Source organism: Tachypleus tridentatus, chromosome 10 (assembly GCF_004210375.1).
Source record: "Tachypleus tridentatus isolate NWPU-2018 chromosome 10, ASM421037v1, whole genome shotgun sequence".
Taxonomy (NCBI): domain Eukaryota; kingdom Metazoa; phylum Arthropoda; class Merostomata; order Xiphosura; family Limulidae; genus Tachypleus; species Tachypleus tridentatus.
The window spans coordinates 64,181,862-64,202,526 of NC_134834.1; the positions used below are offsets into that span (position 1 = coordinate 64,181,862).

At 30.5% G+C, this 20,665-nt stretch overlaps 1 protein-coding gene across 1 annotated transcript; it reads right to left on the minus strand.

The window, feature by feature from the left end:
* Positions 1-701: 701 nt before the first annotated feature.
* Positions 702-19,476, minus strand: LOC143228365 (heparan-alpha-glucosaminide N-acetyltransferase-like). Its single transcript, XM_076459633.1, has 9 exons — positions 19,341-19,476; positions 18,426-18,557; positions 15,025-15,137; positions 13,153-13,274; positions 12,547-12,673; positions 11,459-11,545; positions 10,134-10,146; positions 9,430-9,585; positions 702-7,824 (listed from the first exon to the last, which is right to left on the minus strand). The coding sequence occupies exons 1-9, from the start codon at positions 19,474-19,476 to the stop codon at positions 7,649-7,651; spliced, it is 1,062 nt and encodes a 353-aa protein (XP_076315748.1). The 3' UTR covers positions 702-7,648.
* Positions 19,477-20,665: the final 1,189 nt, after the last annotated feature.

Sequence of the window (20,665 nt, forward strand, 5' to 3'; positions counted from 1 at the left end):
TTATAATCATGGAAGATGATTCAGTATGATGTTGTAGATAACTGCTTGTTGCAACATATTGAATATTTTATAATCATGAAATATGATTCAGTATGATGTTGTAGATAACTGCTTGTTGCAACATACTGGATCTTTTATAATCATGAAAGATGATTCAGTATGATGTTGTAGATAACTGCTTGTTGCAACATACCATGTAATTTTGTGTTTCTTTTCAGTCATAAAACTTATTGAAAAAAACTGATGACCACAAAAATACTAATTTTCTTTTTACAATGTGCAAGGAACTCTAGAAATAATTTGAGGAAATAACTGCAATATTCATGGTATCTATTTTTCTTAATGTGTCTTGTATGTTACTATAGGGGCCATGTAGTCAGGGTTGCATTGGCTACCTTACAATTTTGTTTTTTACTGATGTGTAGATAAACTTTTTTTTACCAACGTCATTAAAAGAAAACATCTTTTTGATATTTATGAGTTTATGAACAGTTTTAAAATGACTTGTTTTTAATTACGATTTATACATTTGTGGATGGTTAGCAAATCTACCTGTAACTGTTAAGCTATGGACCCACAAATATTTATGCTAATGTAAGGAAAGAAATAAAAATTATGTTTAATTCAAAAATGTATTGGGATTTTATTAACATACAGATCTTATACTGTGAAAACTGTATTGATAAATAAATAAATAGACTGACCTATAAAGTAGGAAATTTACCAGTCATCTTAGGGAAACTATGAAGCTATGAGACATTTGCTTGAGTTTGTTCTTCTGTTTAAAATGGTTCATTAGTACAATATAGATGGTAACATTTGGAAAGTTGCTTGAGTGAAACCTTTTTTAAAAAAAGTAAAATTTTAGTGTGTAGTAAAGTTCTACCAATAAAGTGGTCAATGATGCAAAATGGGGCAATCTGGAGCATTTTCTGGATCAATGTAATATTGAACTTGACCTCCATCCAATTGGATAACCAACCATAATACATTACCAAGAGCTTCTAATTTGACCAAAACATGATGTTTTTAACTAATATGAGCATGAGAACAGATTCAGATGCATCAGTCTCATTCTCAGTGGATTAGTGTTGGTAACACTGGTATTAAGTGGGTGTTGTTTCAACAAAATGCCTGAATCTCAGATTATAAAGTTTCCTACTAATTCTATGAAACGGTCAGGTAAAGCATCCTTTTATATTCTAGATGGACACACATCCCCACCTAACCCTTGATATTGACAAATCAGCAGTGTTATTACTAGTTTGAACTTCATTTGGTAATATGATGTTATCAGTGCAAACTTTCAAATTTAATATAATATTAAAGGCTCCATGAAGTAAGGGTATCGTCCTGAAGATTTCTTCAAGATTTTCAAGTTCTGGATATGTAATGTTAAGATGTTTCTGTTTTTTGTTTTTTTTATGGTGCATTTAAAAATAAACCTTACACTATGAGAATTCTTTGCCTATCAAGTGCCAGTTGGAGTTACAGTGTTATTTTTTTTTTCAAAAGACTTAAACTAATTTCCAGCACTTTTAAGTTAGTGAATTGTAACACACACACACTGCTGGCAAAATCTTAAGGCCAATGAACATAAAGAAAAAATATGCATTTTGTGTTGTTAGGCTCAACCACTTATTTGAGTAGAGCTTCGAAAAATGAAAATAAGAAAAATAAAAATATTTTTTAGCATTTAATTGGGAAACTGTGAACACTATGAAATTAGACTAAATACAAGCTGGTTAAAAGTTTAAGACCGTGTTAAAATTTGAAGCATTAATCGGTAAACATGTAACGAAATTTAGTCATTTGTGTTCAAGCATTATCATTGTCAACATCTCCAAATGACATCTCCTGTGTTACATGAGTAAAAACATGGCAAAGGCCAAAAAATTGACAGAGTTTGAACGTGGCAGAATTGTCAAGCTGCAAAAGCAAGATATCTCTAAATGTATCACAACTGGTGAGATTGGGTGTAGTAAAATTGCTGTTGCAAATTTCTTAAAAGACTCTAAGGGATATGGAACAAGAATTTCAAGTGGTAGGACCAAGACAATTTTGCCGGCATTGAGCAGTAAGGATTCAACAGGTTGTCCGGCAAGACACCAACTGATCGTTGAACCAGATTAAGGCCCTTAAAGATGCAAAATGCAGCTCAAGAACAATAAGACAGTATCTACGAGAGAAAGGCTTTAAAATCCATAAATGTCCTTAAAGGCCACGTCTCCTTCCACCCCACGAAACACCTTGGTTAAACTTTGCTGAGAAGCACCAAACATGGGATGTAGAAAAGTGAATGAAGGTTTTGTTCTCTGATGAGAAAAAATTTAACCTGAATGGTCCAGACAGCTTCCAACATTACTGGCATGATAAAGCATATCTCACCGAGACATTTTCTACACAACACAGTGGAGGAGGTTCAATCATGATCTAAGGTGCTTTCTCCTTCTATGGAACAATGGAGCTTCATTTTATACAGGGGAATCAAACAGCAGCTGGCTACATTGGCATGTTGGAGAGAACATTTCCAATGTCATCTAGCAAATTCTAATTGTAATACATGAAAACATGCAAATAATTAAAAATACGCTAAGAAAGGGTTAAAGTTTCCAGACACATTTAAATGTGTGACAAACACTAGGACATCATTTCAACATAAATTACACACTTTTCCCATTGCAGTTTCTTCACTGTAATCTCTATTAACCTTCAGAAGTGGCAGGCACATTACAAATGAAGAATTGCATGATGAAAACTTGTGCAAGTCATTTCTCAAGCTGAAAGAAGTCTTAGGCAATCTCTGTTTAACCAGCTCAACTAGCTATTATCTGAATGCCAAGTCTAATGTGTTGAACCAAAATACCCTTTCAGTCACTTTTAGGCATTTTCCTACTCATGATAATGGAAAGTTCACTCATTTAAAATCAGTGCAAAAACCTAGATGTACCTTCCTCCTTTGTGACAACCACTACAGGAGATGACTAAGTGATCTTTGAAGGTTGTGTGATCTCCTCCTTTAACATCCACTATACTTCAATGCTGGCTACATACATAATGCTAAGGGAAGCCTGTACCTATGTGGTGCTGTGTACCTGGTGTTTAATCCAATCAGCCATCTGGCCCCATAAATTCATCAACATATTCTTCCAACAAGCCACTGTGTTATACAATCATCAACTAGTTATCTTAAATATGTGGTAACTGTGTATTAAATTTTGAATGCAGCTTAACAGGTGTAACCCAAGCATTACCACTAGCATTGGTTTCTTCCACTTCACTTACTCTCTCAATGACTATCCCAGTAATGGGAGGACCATATGTCTAAAATTGCATAAAAGCCTCTTTAATGCATGGGCAATGACACTCTAAACTTTATCCATAAAGAATTGTAGAGTGAGTATTATGTATGTGAAGGTACTGTATCTTTCTCTCTCTCAAACACTTGAATAACTACCCCAGAATACAAGTTCAACAGGTGAATCTGACAATATTAAGCTTGATAGTACATCCATCTCAAGGATACCAAGGCTAACAATGACTATTTTCACTCTGTAAGTGTATTCTTTTACCTATAGTCAAAGTATGATTTCTACATTCATGTCTAATTTATTTCCATTTACTAGAATGAAGTGTGTGTGTCAACTGGTTTTTGCTTGGAGCACCTGATACACTGCAAGATCTACCAGTGTTTTGGCTGCTCCTGTATGAACATGGCACTCTATCTCTCACCCTTATATTCTAATAGGCATATATCAAGACCAACCAAATTCAAAGACAGCTGAACTAACCATTACACCTTCTGGTATGAGATATTTGTTGCATTCATCTGCATAAGGAAAAATATGTCAAGTTATTAGTTTAGGAAGGATAACATCATTATATTCATTGTCAACACACTTATCAACTGTAACCATTATAAAACAATTTAACTTTAGTTTCTATCACTATGCTTATTACATTATAAAATATGTCAAGACACAATGATATTGTTTCACATTCTTAAATTAATTTACAAGTTGTTTTATAATTGAAAATGACCCTGTACAGATAAACAGGCTTTAGCAATAAAATCTGTTTTATTGGACAAAGAAAAACTCATTCAGGTTAAATATATATATATATATATTAAGATGCAAAATGTAAGGATTGCTATAAATATTCCAAACAAATGTTTTAAAGCTACAATGTTCTTGCAATGTATAATTTTGAAGATATACTTCTTATAAGTGAAATATTCCAGTGAACTCTAATTGCATTATAAAGCCTGCTTGTTAATATCTGTTGCCTATATAGTATGATACAGTAATACATCAAGTGTCATGAACTAGCCTGAGAGAGATTTCCAATTTCAAGAAAAACTTCAGGTTCTGTAAGGAGGTGGAGGGTATTTTGTTCCTCCTCCCAAACTTTTTATATCGATTAATTTGGACATCACTCAATCAACCAGTATTCCCTTGTACAAGTCTCAATCTCTATTAACAAATAAGTGTCAAGTGTACTTTTTATATTTTTTTTTTCATAAAATACAAGTAATAATATACATAATTATGATACTTTTCGTTTAAGAGATATGCACAAAACCAAGATTTAGCTAAGCCAATTTCTAGTTTAAAATCATTTAAAGCCAGGAAATGTTTGGTGAAAATTGACAAAGTGGCATCAAAGAGCTCAAACTAAAGTAACAATATTTAGTCCTGTGTATTTCATTGGGTCAATTTGGTTGTGCACTGTCCAGTATTGTAAATTACAGTTTTCAAATGACAAGTACTGTTTTACTGACATACTGTTCTGATCAATATGTAACAATTTTTAAGTAAATTGTGATTATCAGATGTTTCACAGATGTTTTAGTCCTGTGTATTTCATTGGGTCAATTTGGTTGTGCACTGTCCAGTATTGTAAATTACAGTTTTCAAATGACAAGTACTGTTTTACTGACATACTGTTCTGATCAATATGTAACAATTTTTAAGTAAATTGTGATTATCAGATGTTTCACAGACAAGTAATTGTGATTGTGGAAAATAAGTTAATTTTCAAACGATTCATAAAATGATTGTCATGTTAGTTCTGGCTAAATGTATCAAAGCAATTTTCTGTTTTCTTTTTTGTTTGTTTACTTTTGTTATTTTCATAAGAAAGTGATATTTTGAGTTCTTTAGACAACAGAGGGCATAACCTAGCAGAAAACAGATTTGTTGATCACAACAGGCTTCTGTAATACACTCAGCACTTTAATCAGGTGTGGTACGATTATAAGCAGTGGTGTACTGTTAAGTATCATAGTACTATCATCCTAATAGCATCAAGAATAAAGAACTCATTTTCAAAATTTAATTTATATTTCTGGATTTGATGTGCTCGAATACTCTGGCAGCACTGCACATGTGGTTATAACTGTGAAAATCCCCACCATTCAGTTAAGATTATGGACTTATATGAAAGATGCTCTGCTTGGTTATCTTTTCATTGGTCAGCAGTTCTATGTTAACAAAGATATTGCATAGCAACCTTGGGAGTCTCTGAGAGCTTTTAGCTCAGTGATGTTGAGAAAACCCACTTGTGGATAAATATTTTCTCAACCCAAACGAGCTGTTTTTACATATATAGTTTTTAGCAAATGTTGTCATATAAGATGCCATTCTGTTTGAATATCAAAATATTAAGGCAGCAAGAGAAATACTGTTTTTATTATAAAATATTAATTAAAAAAATATGGATATGGAGAACAAATTAAAGTTATGACCTACTTGCCATATAAATTGTCTACAAAGATTAGTAATGTAACATTTAACCTTATATCTTATGAAAATTACAACATACAAACCCAAGTGCCATGAAGTAAGCAATACCTATTAATGGTCAAAGAACAATGTTAACAAAAAAATAAGAATAAATATCAACTATAAATGAAGTTAGAAATGGTACTGAGTCTGCATATTATAAATATAATTTTTAGTTAACTTATTAAAGACTTTATAAAGTAAATTATGTAAATTAGTGATAAGCATTCAGACACTTGATTTAGTATTGTCTTATATTTTTATTCTTTATCATTTCAGCCTAAAAAATTTATTTCCATTTTATACCTTATTTTTTAAAGTAGTCTATAACTCCTTCACACAATTTCCTTAACATATTCTAATTAATAAATTTGTGAATATTATTGCTTGCTAACTGATAAATGAACCAGTATCTATAACACAAAATGCCATTAAACTTGTCTGACTAAGTAAATGTTTCATATTACTTATATACAAAAAAGTAAAAAATATATATTACTGTGTTTAAGTTTATGTAATTCATTATTTCATATACAAAATACAGCAATGTAATAATAGTGATCTTTTGTCCAATCAAAAGCAAATGAGCAGTAAGTAACTTTTCATGACACAGAAGCATAATTAATGTTTTTAGTTTACAAAACTTCCTGCAATTGATAATGGTTATTATTAATAACTGTGAAAACGTAAAAAAAACTAACCATATTTACTTTCTGTGCATTGAAGCAATGTATGGCAAATGAAATTAAACTTAGTATTCACTTTTTTTTTACCTTCAAGAATATTAATCTTATTTGATCTTCTTGTCAATACTATGCTGTTGTTTTATTGTAACTGATCTAAAAATACACGTTCTAGATGTTGTTTCTCAGATCAAGTAATAATTATCTATATAATAAGATTCAGTGTCTGTGCATCATATAACTCCTTAACTGGTGGTTGCACCAACTTTTAAGTGGTGCCAAATGAATTGTCTTTGTCCTGAGGTCCATACAAAAGTAAACTTTTCACTCTACCCCTTGGGGAACCTGGGAATTTCCCTAAAACCACTTCTCCTAAACATCTAGGGTCACCAACTTCGAAGTGATGAGAAATGAATCATACTGACCATGAGGTTTGCCCAAAGGTAAAACTTTTCACCTAACCTCTTCCTAACTGAAGCTTTAAATTTATATTATAGTGTCCCTTTAAATATGGGCTTGTACCCCACAGGTGTTTAAATGTTGCCAAATAAATTGTCTCAGCCCTGGGGTTTGTACATAGGTAAAACCTATCACTCAACTCCCTTAAAAACCTAGGTATTTCATGAAAACACTTTTAACAGAATTTCCTGAAAGTGGGCCATAAATTTGGCATTGATTTACATTAGAGCACATAAATAACTAAGTCTACAAATTACTATCCATAACTTGGTTAAAGAAATTAAATTTATGTTATGGCAAAAATGATTATTAAACATAAAAATTGCAAAATAGTAGTTTAAACATTAAATTTACATTATAACATCCCTCTTAATATGGATCATAGTCCTACATGTTCATTAATTATGTACTTTTCTATATAGCAACATTAGTAATCTATTAATATAGTAATCTATATTGGAAAAGAAAGCACATCAGTATTTACTAATAGGTGGAAAATATTTTTTGTTGATATCATTGTTGAAAAACAGGACTGCTGTTGTAAGTGCTGTAACGATGTAAAAAGTAATTTCTGAGTTATCAGAAACCTAGCCTATAATGCTTAAAAAATTCATAATCAACTTAACAAACAATACAAAAGTGCCACATTATTATGTTACACATGAAAATATTGAATAAAACAATCTGAAGTATCTTTTCAGTTACAGTGAAACTGACTAATCACACTGCTAAAAAGAACTTTTTATAATAAAGCCAGATAGAAATGATCACCCACAATGTTGTTCCCCATAAGTCTACTGCCAAGTGATCCCATTGTGTCTGTCCTGCATGCCATGTCCATGGAAATAGTTCACTGGTCAGAGAATGGCCAACATATAATAAGATGGAATTCATTCCTGCATATAAAGAAATTTTTTATTCCTAACAGAAAAGTTTCATGTAACAAGAATTCTTTATGTTAAAGAGGAATCTCTACCCAACAGATTAGACAAATTTTGATTATTCTATTTCTATGTTAAATGATAACTATCTATGTTATACAGGCAGTAAGAATCAACTATGGAATATCAGTCATGCCCATATTTACTTGTACATTACCTAATTCTAATTTGGTAATATGCAGCTATAAAAGTGATTTTTGTATTCAACTAGAAAACTGACCACATCAGTTTTTCATGATAAAGAGTAAAGTAGAAGATACTACAAAAATTTAATTTGTTTAAGAAAGACTGTACTTTACCTTAAATTAATAGGAATTCTATTTTAACACAACTTATATTAGCTAGAAACACAGAGAAAAATAACAGTTACTGACAAAATTTTAAGTACAATTAGAGACTGATTGGCCACATTCCCCAGTTGTGCTATCAAAAACTGAATGAACCATTACCTCTTTTTTTTAAAAGTGATTTTGTTCTAATTATATCATTTCCAGCAGTTAGTTAACTGGTTAATGTTACATTATCTCTACATCAGTAAAGTTGGTGCATAATAAATAACTAATATTGAAAGAAGTCTGAAAAGAGTTGAAGAAGAGAACGTACTGTGAGGACTCTAATGTACCTCATGTTTTTTCATACATAAATATGAGGCACATTAGAGTGAGGTACGTACTATGAGGACTTTAATGTACCTCATATTTCCTCTCTCATAAATAGCTGTACTTGGACATGCTCACTTTTTCTTCGAGTGTTCTTGTCATTTTAATTACATAAAATTGCATATTGCACAACATTCACTTCAATGCACATTTGTATTATGTTATTAATAATAGTTATCAACATAATATTTTATGTAACTTGTTTAAATTAGGGTTCTGATAGATGATGAAAATTAACATTTTGTTCATATTGAAAGTAGTTTGTATAGCTTGTAGATAAATGGAAACACCAGAAGTAGCTATATTAGTGGAAGATCCAGTTAGTGCCTCTGGTTGGGGAATGCAAAATCTATTATCATATTGTTCTGATATATTTCATGCAACATATGCCAATAGCAGTTTTGTACCCTCAACTGCAAAAAGAAAATGACAATACACAATTTTATAATAGTTTAGAAGAGAAAGAATTCATTGATTTTTAATATTTTAATTTGATGCTTTGAAAGAGCAGAGTGTGATGCATTTTATTTGAGATATAATATGGGCTAGTCCTGACTATATTGGAAATCAGTAACTGGTGAAAGATTGTCAGAGTATGAAAACAAAACCTATTCTAATTATTGATTTATATATATATAAACTTCTTTTATAATGTTTCGTTTCTGTTGTTAATTATTATGTTTAATAAACTTTATAAAATTTTGATAGCTTTTGTGGTGTATTTAAAATAAATATATCTTACAATGTATCACAAAAATTTACACAATGCATGAACAATTAAAGAATGGATATACTTCGGATAATTCATTTACATGTATTTATACAAAATTAAATTGAGAACTTATAAATATAAAAAAAAATATTATTTACAGTCTTTATATCTGTGAGTTATTGTACTTACCAGAGAAGAAAAATGGTGCCCCAGTCCACCATTTCTTTACATCAATTATATAATATAAGATGGACAGAAAAAACAACAACATTGCTCCTGTAGCAAAGATGAATGAAACAGACCAGAGGTTCTTATTTATTGGTATCCAACCATCGTTTTGCTGGCCTTAATAATGGCCCTCCATTTGGTATAGAATGAAAACTGTTTGTATAATTTAATGCATAACTCCCATCTTTTGTTTTATTACCAATGCAGGTGTTTATTTCTTTTGAATTCACAAATGTGCACATATATGTGAATGATATAGGTACCAGTGAATACTTTGTGTATTTGGTATTCACAATTTTTGTTTCTAAAGCAATGTTTATGTAAAAATATAATTATCCTGTCACACTTCATCAAACCTCCATCTAACGAAGCAACCCAAATGTCTTAAGAAAAAAAATCAGAGCCCATGACACTGCTCCTCCATGGACTATGAATCCCCTTGAACAGTCTTATCACACAAAGAAAACAAATTCAACATAAACTTCCATAATTAAAAATAACTTCAGACAATTAATAACATTAATAAACATATATACAGACATCACAATAATTAATTTTGATTTGTTTCAGATATTATGCAAAGGTATGCAAGGATCATCAAAACGAGCTGTTCATAATTTTTAAATGACTGGATAAAGACAAGGAAACTAGTCAACAGCACTCACCACAACTCTTAAACTAAAGAAATTAAATACTTGGATTTCACTATCATTCTTAGAATGTCAAAAAAATTGAGAAGCATATTTTTAGAGCATTATGATACAAAATATGGACCTTTGTATCTACTGTCTAGTGCATTCAAATCACTATGCCATGCCTCACCAAAAAACAGTTAATTATATGTATGAAATAAAGTGCAATCAAACTTTTGATTAATGAAACAAAATATTCTTTATACACTTTCCCTAAATTGCCCAATTAACAAATCTTTTTTTATGGTTTTCTTTTCTATGGCATATAGTATGAAGATGCACTGATCTCTTGTCATTGAGAAATGTTTCTTCAGGTAGATAATTAAGGGAATCTACTAGTGGCTCCATGTTACTCTAAATTGTCCTAATAGAAACCTTCATTAGGAGGTTGACCTCTTCCTAATCAGATCTACCCATTAACTATCCAAATGGTCATTTTCCTGTTGATGTACTGTTAAAGGTAATCACAGTGATTGACCTTTTGCTGACACAACTTATCTTTCTGTATTCTGTTCTTTTGTACTTTAAAATGATTGTCTTCAATTTGTTACATAACACCTCCTTGTTGTAGCTAAGTGTTCAACCTGTACTGATCTGCAAATGGATTTCCTGAGAATATACTCAATGTAAACTTAAACTCAAATGTATGTTTCCACATGGAGTCAACTCCCTACATACTCTCATCCTCAATATCAGTTACATAAACATCATGTTGTGTAGAGAAGATTCCCACAATGAGAGTGACTTTCCTCTTGCTCTTTCTATCAAACTATCCTCTTTTTTCATCTCCGTATAAAATTTTCCATCTCTCATTACCAAATCAGCTTAAAAATAATAGTTATAGAACCACTGTCAATCAACATGTTACAAGGCTTAAATCTAAGCAGAACAGAATGAAGATCATTAAGTTTGTACTCTTATGCCCCTAGATAAAAGTTTATAACTATTATTTTTGTAATGGAAAAGACCTTCAACCATGTTAGTTCTTCATTTGTGTTTATGAAAGTATATAATGATCAGTGGTTGCACAGTTTGTATTCCTTTCATTTAGGTGTTGTAAAGAAAAAGCACAATTTGACATTTTATAAAGGATCGATCAGAAAATAAAAATATGAATAGTGAACAATACTGTTTTTGTTTTTATTGGTAGAACTGTAGAAAATATTGCACATTATAGCAGAAAAATGTGCATTATTTCAATTTAGAATAAAAAAAAAAGATTACTCTTGATCTATTTTTATACAAAAAATGAAATATAATAAATATAGTATATAGTTTGATTTAAGAAAGAAACTTACTTGCAGACCAAGGAAAACCAAAACAATAGATGTCAAGAATCCTAAGATTCCTTCTAGGTCATAAGGAAGTTCTGAGAGATATATGACCTATTTGAAAATTCATGCTTAATTTAATGAAGGGAAATTTGAAATAAATCATTATGATAATTATAAAGCATGAAATATGTATTTCATCTCAAAGGGAAAAACTGGAGGTGTGTTTGATGAAACTTTAGTTAGAGCTTCCCCCTGTTAATTTAGAAAATGAGTACAACATAGCATTATGCAAGCTTTAAAATAAAATAATTAATCCAAAATATGCGAACCCAAGTAAAAATCAGAAACACAATCTACAGCTTAATACATTTGTAATGTCTTCATAAGGTAAAAATGTTATTTTTAAACATTATTTCCTCTGTTGTAAACACTCATAGAAGAAATTAGTAAGTTTTTTTTTGCCATTTCTGGTTACTAAACATAATTTTCTTTTCAATTCTGTACTTTCCCTTAATAAAAATTGTAGTTTACAATTTCTATATTTTAATAATGTGCTTTGCAGTTATAACACCTGAAGATTTCTACTAAGGATGCAATGTATGGTTTCAACCTAATATTCATGAGCTAGTACACACTTTGTTTATCATATCTTCTGCACAACTGGCTGAGAAGAGAGACTTTATTACTTAATTATTATGGTTAGTGCATTTAGAAAAATACAAATTTAAGTTCATATGTAAGATAATTATAATTGCTTTTTTAAATTGTGAATATAGTTTTTGATATATTGCTTGATTTAAAGACAGTAACTTCAATTCACTTGGTTCATTACAATATGAATAAATTATAAAGAGTACATATTCTCACAGATAATTTAAGCAGAGTACTTCTCCATGAACTAACCACAGTACTTCTTCACCAAACTGACTTCAAAAAATTTCTCAAACAATAAACTGAGCAAATTACATTCAAATAAATTGATTTGAGAAGTGCAATTACAAATTATATTTGCATTTTCATACTAAACATACTATGTATCTACAAAGAAAGTAGACTAAGTACAGAAATACATATATGCATACACAAAAAAAACATCTTATTTAATAATACACCTTTATGATAGGATGCTGGTAGATATGTGCTTCTCCCAAAATAATTCTGTCAAAGTAACCTGCTGCCCTTCCTGTACAGTTGAAATAATCACTACCATTATGGATACCACCAGGGCCAAGATAGCCTCTAGATTAGAAATATATATATATATGCTCATTTACTGTAGTAGCAAACTTATTGAAGTAAAAATATGATCATATAAGATAAGAACTATACAGTGAAAGGTCAGTTTAGATGTTATAATAATTACAGTTATCTGTGACTGAAGGAGTTTAACAGGCCAACCAAATCTTGAAGAAAAGCTATTTTTCTAACTTTACTATTTTTCAAGACTAAAATTTAGTCTATATTATAATATCTGAACACTGTTCTCTAGTAAAATTCATGTATGAGTACACCAACATTTAAAGATTTGCAAAAACTAAAATATAATAGCTTTATTTAAAATTCAACTTTAAAAACTATAAGAACATTTTAACTAAAAATACCAAATAAATATTTTCTAAAAACAAGAATGTTTAAACAGCATTTAATATTATATAAATGTGTGACAGGTACTGCCACATTTAAGCACCAAAAACAAATTAGACTGAACCAATACTTACTTTGGACATCCTGGTACTTCAAGCAAAAATGTCAAGAGAATATGGGTTAACAGGATACAAAGCATAATCAGCCATTCCAACCAATATGGCAGGATGTCTCGAACTGAGGCCAACTTTGTTTTCTGCGTGTATTCCACAAATGTTTACATAAATACGTAAGATGTCAGTAAAATATATTAATGTTACACCTTGACAGAAAAAATTAACTTAAAATAATTTTATTTTCCATTTTACAATACATAATTAAAAATTTATAAATGGCTTATACAGGGTGAAACAGACAAGAAAAAAAAATCTTAAAAATATTTCTGACAAGCTGTGTATAAGAACATTTAGTTTAAAGGATGTGCAGACGTCTTTGGATCACATTTATGATATGTGCAAGAAAAACACTAGGATGAATTTCTAATAATTGCATAGAAAATTTCAAAATGTATGTCTAACATGTGACATTCCTTCATTTAAAAAATCTAACAAATAACATACACAAACATTTATTATTTCATAAATTATAAAAATACTGTTGTTTCTGAAGACTCAGCACAAATCTTGTATCATCTTCCCAACACAAATAAAAATGATAGAAGATTTCTACAAGAATCTCAACAAAAATGTAATATTATAGCTGAAATAGCTACTAATTTCATCTGTAGAAGAATTTATGCTTATGCAATTATATTTAGTTAATTTTTCTTTCATGCAGCTCTGCATGTAATTATGACATTCATATAAAGTATATTTTGAAAGGTTAAAAATAGACATCATCCTTTTAAGCAGTTAAAGATTGCATAATACAACTTGAATCTGAAGCAAGAACATGTCTGTAGGAGTTTCTAGGAAGTTCCTCAATTCAAACAGGTAATACAGACACTTGTACAAACTTGTTTTAGGTAATGAGATTAGCAGTTTAAGTATGTATTGACCCTAACTTTTTGTGGAATACTGTACTGAGGCTTTGGTGCCACTGGTGAAACTGGTTTCTACAAAAGATTAGGTGTCTTTTTTTTTTCTATCTTAATCTTAGTCATAATTCTTGGTGTTCTAAAAAGGATTTTTCTTCACCCACTAGCCAGTTAAATTCACAATCACAACAACAAAAAAACCTAAGCCAGCCAATATGTAGAATACTCTACAAATAACAATCATACTAAATAAAGAAACTGCTTATTTGTCCAGTAGAAATGTTCATGATTTTTGCTGTCCAGGTTCAATTTATTTTTTACATACAATTTCTGAAAGTTCCATCATTTTTTGTGGAAACTTTTAGCTTCCTTTTGTTCATCAGCATATTGTTTACATTATATTGCCACCTTTTATTAATGTAAAAAATTCAAAACTAAAGTATTTCAGTATGAAATCATAAACAATTCATATTTCATACAGGTTATCAGTACTACAGATAAAAATCAGAAAAGATACCAAAAATCAATGCACACTTCCATTATTTTCTGAAAATTCCTAACAGTTCAATCTGTCTTTTCTATCATGACTTCATCAATTTTAAAGTTGTTGTTTTTCATTTATACAAACATTGTGAACTAGGGGTTCATGTGCCTCAGAGCTCCTCAGCAGCTCAATGGCAAATCTGCATGTTTCAGGTGCTAAAATTGGATTTCAATAACCATAATGAGCACAGCACAGATTGTTCATTGTGTAGCTTGTATTTAAGAACAATCAAACCAATCATATACTTTAAAATGTAATTAATAAACTTTGATTGTTGTTGTTGTTTTGAATTAAGCACAAAGCTACACAATGGGCTATCTGTGGTCTGCCCACCATGGGTATCAAAACCCAGATTTTAGCATTGCAAGTCCACAGACATACTGCTGAGCCATTGAGGGGCCAATAAATTTTGAACAATTGTTTTACCTGATGGATATCATTAGGCTTAGCAAAAAGCATATGAACTGAAGCCAACACAAAGTAAGATACTCCAAATCTTTGCAAAACTCCTGGGATTCTGATTTTTTGTAGATTATTATCTGAAAAAAGTAATTATTTCATAAATAATATTTATATGAGCAAATTTAAACAGTACACAAAAGTTTTGTGTACTACTAAGGTTTGTAATACCTACATCCCCATAAGTGTTCAACATTATTCCCAAAGCAAACAAAATACAGAAACGTTTCAAAATGTTCTTTAAAATTTTCCATCTTGGTACAGATTTACATAAAAAGGACCTTGTAGAAAAAGCCATGGACACTCCCATTGTCCAAATAAACCTATGAAGTAAACATTAAGTCAAAAATACATTATGAGTGTGCCAAAAGTTTTATCAAAACATTTTATTGATAAAAACTTAAAAACTAAGATAAAAAATTATTTAAAATTAAAAAATGCATGTATATATAATGTGAAATAATTTACTATTAATAGTTTTTAATTTTATAATTCTCATTACACATTGAAACAAAGTTTACAGTTTACATGTGTATATTTGCATACTGTTTCCTGATAACAGAATATATCAACAAACTTTGATGCATATTTTATAATGTTATTTATAAATTACATATTGAAAAATTGCAATAAGCAAAATATTTAAAGGCATATTTAAAAACTTAGAGCTTTTCTCAAAACATTGAATTTAAATAGTAATCTAGATACCCAAAAAAATATTTTAAAATCTCAAAGCTTTGCTCAAAGATCAGTAGGCTTTAAACTCTTCTACAGGTTTGAAAATACATTTAACAAACCTTAGCTTTGTCAAAAAAAATTTTTAAAGTAAATCAAGGGTAAAAATTAAGTTTAAAATCTCCAAGTTTTATTTAAAGATTAATAACATAGAGAAACAGTGGAATGTAAACATAGAGAGTGATAATCATAAGAGAACAAAGAAAAAAGTAATGATTCGATAATGCTTAGAGACAGACAAAAAAATTAATAAATGTCAGTTATAATGTTTTTCAAGAAAAAAACCTTATGTTAACCTATAAAATATCATATTAGGCAAGCTATATTTTAAAATGTCATATTTTGGTGTGCAGATATTGGCTGAAACACCAAGTTAGTGTTTTATTTTGGAATGTTTTAATTTTTTATAGGTATTTGTTTGTTTTACAAATTTTGTGCAAAGCTACACAAGGTCTATTTATACTAGTCTTCCCTAATTTAATAATGTAAGACTAGGGATAAGGCAGCTAGTCATCACCACACACTACCAACTTTTGAACTGCTCTTTTACCAACAAAAATAGTGGGATTGACCATTACTAATAACACCACCACAGCTGAAAGAGTGAGCATGTTTAGTGTGATGGGGATCTGAACCCATGACCCTCAGATTATGAGTCAAGCATCCTAACCACCTGGCCATGCTGGACCATTTTTTTCAGGATCTTATAGTGCTATATTTTTATCTATTTTCCACTTTTTATTTAAAACTTCAAGCTGGCCTATGCTGATTAATAATAAAATCCATTCATTGCTATTTTAGCTGACAATTTACAGATGTTTTGTCTTGGTTGATAATTACTAATGATGCTAAATGACAGATACTTTTAATAATGATGAATAACTTTAACAATCTGATTCAATTACTGATTACTGGTTATAAGAACTCTTAAACCTTACACTCTATTCAAGAAGTCTTAGTAATATTAATTCAAGTGCTTGTCCTAGAACTCTTTAAAATATACTCAGTGAACAAGAATTCAAACTAAATAGTAATTAACTCAATAATACTAACTGACTAGACTATCATTAAATATTCTTGACTGCATTTCTCACTGTTTTAGAGACCTATCAGTTATTATACCAAGATTCCTTTCCTTCATAACACTATTAAGGTTTTTCCCATCCATATTATACTTATAATTCAAATTATGATAACCCAAATAACTACATAATAAACATGAATAAAAAATATTAAGAAATTTCACACACAGTACTTGCTGCAAGTCTCTCTCAACAATTGCTCAATACTGAAGTAACTAAATGAAAGGGTTAAACCAAAGAGTAGGACTACTTTAAGGTACTGAATACCTGAGAGAGAAATTGGCAAAACTATCTTTTATATATGGTCTTTTGGGGTCTGGTGATTAAGGTGCTTAATGTGTAATTTGTATGAATACCATACCAACTGTGTGGTGTTACAATTATCAATCTTACAAGTCATGAGTATTCTAAGAGTTGACTCTAGGTACTGCAGTTCAAAATTAAGGGCTGTGACAGATAGGCTTAGTAACAATACCATATATTACATACTCTTCTTTACTTGCACTCTTAAAGTTCTTTAGAATAAACAAACAAATAACTAATTCACTTTATAATGTTTTTGTCAAAAAGATAATCTGCAATGTCTTAAATTGACATGTTGAATTTCAACATTTTTTCTTCACCAATCGGTTAGTGTTCAAGGTATCAGTGAAAGTCTTCTGTTGTTTAGTAAGTGTTATGTAAAGTATGTTTTCCATTCGTTTTTGTTCATGTGATTCTCAGAGAAGAACCATCTAGCATTGGATTTAAAACAATGTAAGCCAAAGTGCTAAAAATTTTAGGATTTCAATAAATATAAACAATCAGTATTTTGTGTTTTACCCAAAAGAACTTATAACTGGCTAACAACAAACTCTCAAACAACTGATAAACAAGAGCCTTTAAACATTCTGAAACGGGACCTGATTTATGATTTAGTTTATATTTTATTTTTATGTAAGAAAGTTTTAATATATAATGATGTAGAATATTATTATAATGAGGTAGAATATTATTCAAGGTGATCCAGAATTGATACAACACTGCAGAATGATATGCAAAGGAAAAATGTTTATAACAAAAACACTCCTAATGCATCATTTGGCCACTAGAGGGTTGTTCAGGTATAAAGGGGTTAAATGCCTACACTTTTTCAGTACATAAAGTGAAGGAATGTGTTAAGAATGCCAGAGCATACACTTGCAGAGTACAATGAAGTAATTTAGCTTCATGGCAAAAATTGAAAAGTGCTGCAAGAGCTACTGATTTTATTAGCAAATATCCAAAAAGAAATATAATACTGAAATCACCAGTAGTCAGATTAGAGGAATGATTTCTTCAGATAAGAATTTAATATTGCTGAATGTTCCTCTTAAGGCCATATTATGCATCACAGTGTCTATGTCATAAGATTTTAAACTTTTTTCTTTTGTAAGTTGCCATCTGGTCACTTACCCTTCACTTTTCACAATGGTCTAACAATGTTACATAAATTATGAGTCACCCCATATTCTAAAAGAAATTCCCACCACCAGCATTAGCATTGACATACAAACCATGGGAAGAAGACACCTACCAAGTAAAGTCCGTTCCATATAATGTGCTCAAAAAACCAGTATTTGCCTCCTCCATAATTCACAAATATCATCACCACTAATGCAATGCAAAAGAGAAAAAAAGAAAGAGTATATTTATTTTGTAACACTTACAAAATGGTTAACACTAACTACGGAAATACATCAGCCATTGTTATTCCATTTAAAAGAGTCTTAACACATAATTCACGACTGCTAACACATGAGGTCCATTTTTTCTCGGCATCATTTTTTAAAGAGAGTGTTGTAGTAACTGCTGTCATGGATAAATGTATAGAGGTTCTGAACATGGAAAAAAAAGCAAAGTGCATCACAGTGCTCATAAACAGCACATAATTGTTGTTGTTTTTATGAATAAGAGTTTATAAACCTGTAACATGGCCACTTACATTTTTACACCATCACAGGAGGTCTTCCTAGCTTGTCAAAATACATATCCATTTTGATTAGTATATACTCAAAAATATGAAAACGATCTTCAGGTTTGACATTTGCCGTGTCTTGCTAATGTACTGTTCTCTCAATAATTTCGAAGTAATTTTTCATGAGCTACTATAAAGTAATTGCTACTTGTTTCCTACCCACATTGTTGGGAGTTTCGATAAATATTGCCCCAAAATATCTGACAGTGGCTAAATGATTTCTGGTCTTATTCTGTATAACAACAGCTAAAGCAGATATCATGTCATTTGGTAAAAAAGTGGCACTTTTTTTAATAAGTCATTCTTTTATACTTAAAGGGATGCTAGCAACTTAGATGGTCAGTAAGCTTCTAAAAAAGTCCATTATATTCTGAAAAAAAAGGCATGTAATAAAATACTGTGGTTCTCATTCTGAATCATTTATTTTCAGTGTTGTAATTAAATATTAAAAACATTGTCTCACTTAACACCAAATTCTCGTACATTTTCACACACAACATAGTTGATATAGTGTGATTTTGCACTGGCTTGTCTTTGGATATCCTTTAATTTTCTCAGGTTCTTTCTTTCAGTTGCAACAGCCAGATGAGATACCAGCTGGATCATTTTGATAGAATTATATTAAAATAACTTACATACAAAATGAAGCATTATGTGTACATTGTCAGAATATTTTGGGCAGGATGGAGGTTCTGATATTTTATACCACGCTGAATTAAACATGCATTGTTTATGTCTAAACATTTGTTGGGGATATCTAGTCAGCACAGATTGATGTGGTCCTTTCTTTACAATATACAAAAACATTGTTTTGTTACTAAAAAAAAAAAAAAAAAAGCAGGCCAAGATCACTAGCATTCTTAAGCATAAAGCTACGAAATGAGTTCTATGTGTTCTGTTCACCATGAGTATCGAAACAGTAATTTTAGCGTCGTAAGTCTGCAGACTTGCCATTGAACCACTAGAGGGCAAAACAGTAGAGAGACGTTTTTTTTTATTATTGCATCTGTCTACATAAAGCTTATCCCATGTATCGAAATGATCATTTTATCTAGGGCAGTGGATGGCACAATTGTGGCCAGCTAGAGTTTAGGAATCAACTTTTTCCATCATTTATTTTTTATCGCAAATTTGGTAATCAGCAACTGCACTGCCTCTTGTCATCGCTAATGTCGCGCGCTTCATTACTCCGTCCATTTCGTAACATCAGCGTGGTTTAGATGTTTGTTATCGAGTGTGTGTTGTTTTGCTGCACATGCCAACTTATTTTTATTGTGCAACTTTCAAGTGTTTAAATATATTTTACTTTTAATTCCATAATATGGATAATTTGAAAACGAAAGAATCCAGATGATGGTGAATACTCAGAAAATAAAGAAAATTTAATTGATTCAGGCATTACTGTCGAAAACAGAATGGCGCGTGACTGGAAAAACGTGAAACGGGAATTTAATGAAAGTTGGAAGTTGAAATTTGCAATGATTAAAGCAAATAATAAGCCAGTGTGTCTTTCGTGTAACAAAATTTTTAGGAATACAAAAGTATACAACCTTAAGCAACACTTTAACAATTTTCACAACGAATTCGACGTAAAATTGCCAGTTGATAGCAAAAATCGTATGAATGAAATTAGCAGTCTGAAAGTACAACTTCATGAACAAAAGAGAGGCCTAAAATATTTTTATCATCGATAGAACTAGTTACGTTAGCTAGCTATAAAGTAGCTTGTATTCTAGCTCAAAACAAAAATAAATCATTTTCTGATGCTGAACGAGTAAAAGAAATATTTATTGTG

What these genes read in the sequence shown, in the direction of transcription:
- LOC143228365 (XM_076459633.1), bottom strand. Translation starts at nt 19,476, where the DNA reads ATGATCCAGCTGGTATCTCATCTGGCTGTTGCAACTGAAAGAAAGAAC. An exon ending in TGAAAATGTACGAGAATTTG is followed by an intron (nt 18,558 to 19,340) that starts GTGTTAAGTGAG and finishes CCATTTTGTAAG; the next exon opens with TGTTACAAAATAAATATACT. An exon ending in GGCACCATTTTTCTTCTCTG is followed by an intron (nt 7,825 to 9,429) that starts GTAAGTACAATA and finishes CTTTATATGCAG; the next exon opens with GAATGAATTCCATCTTATTA.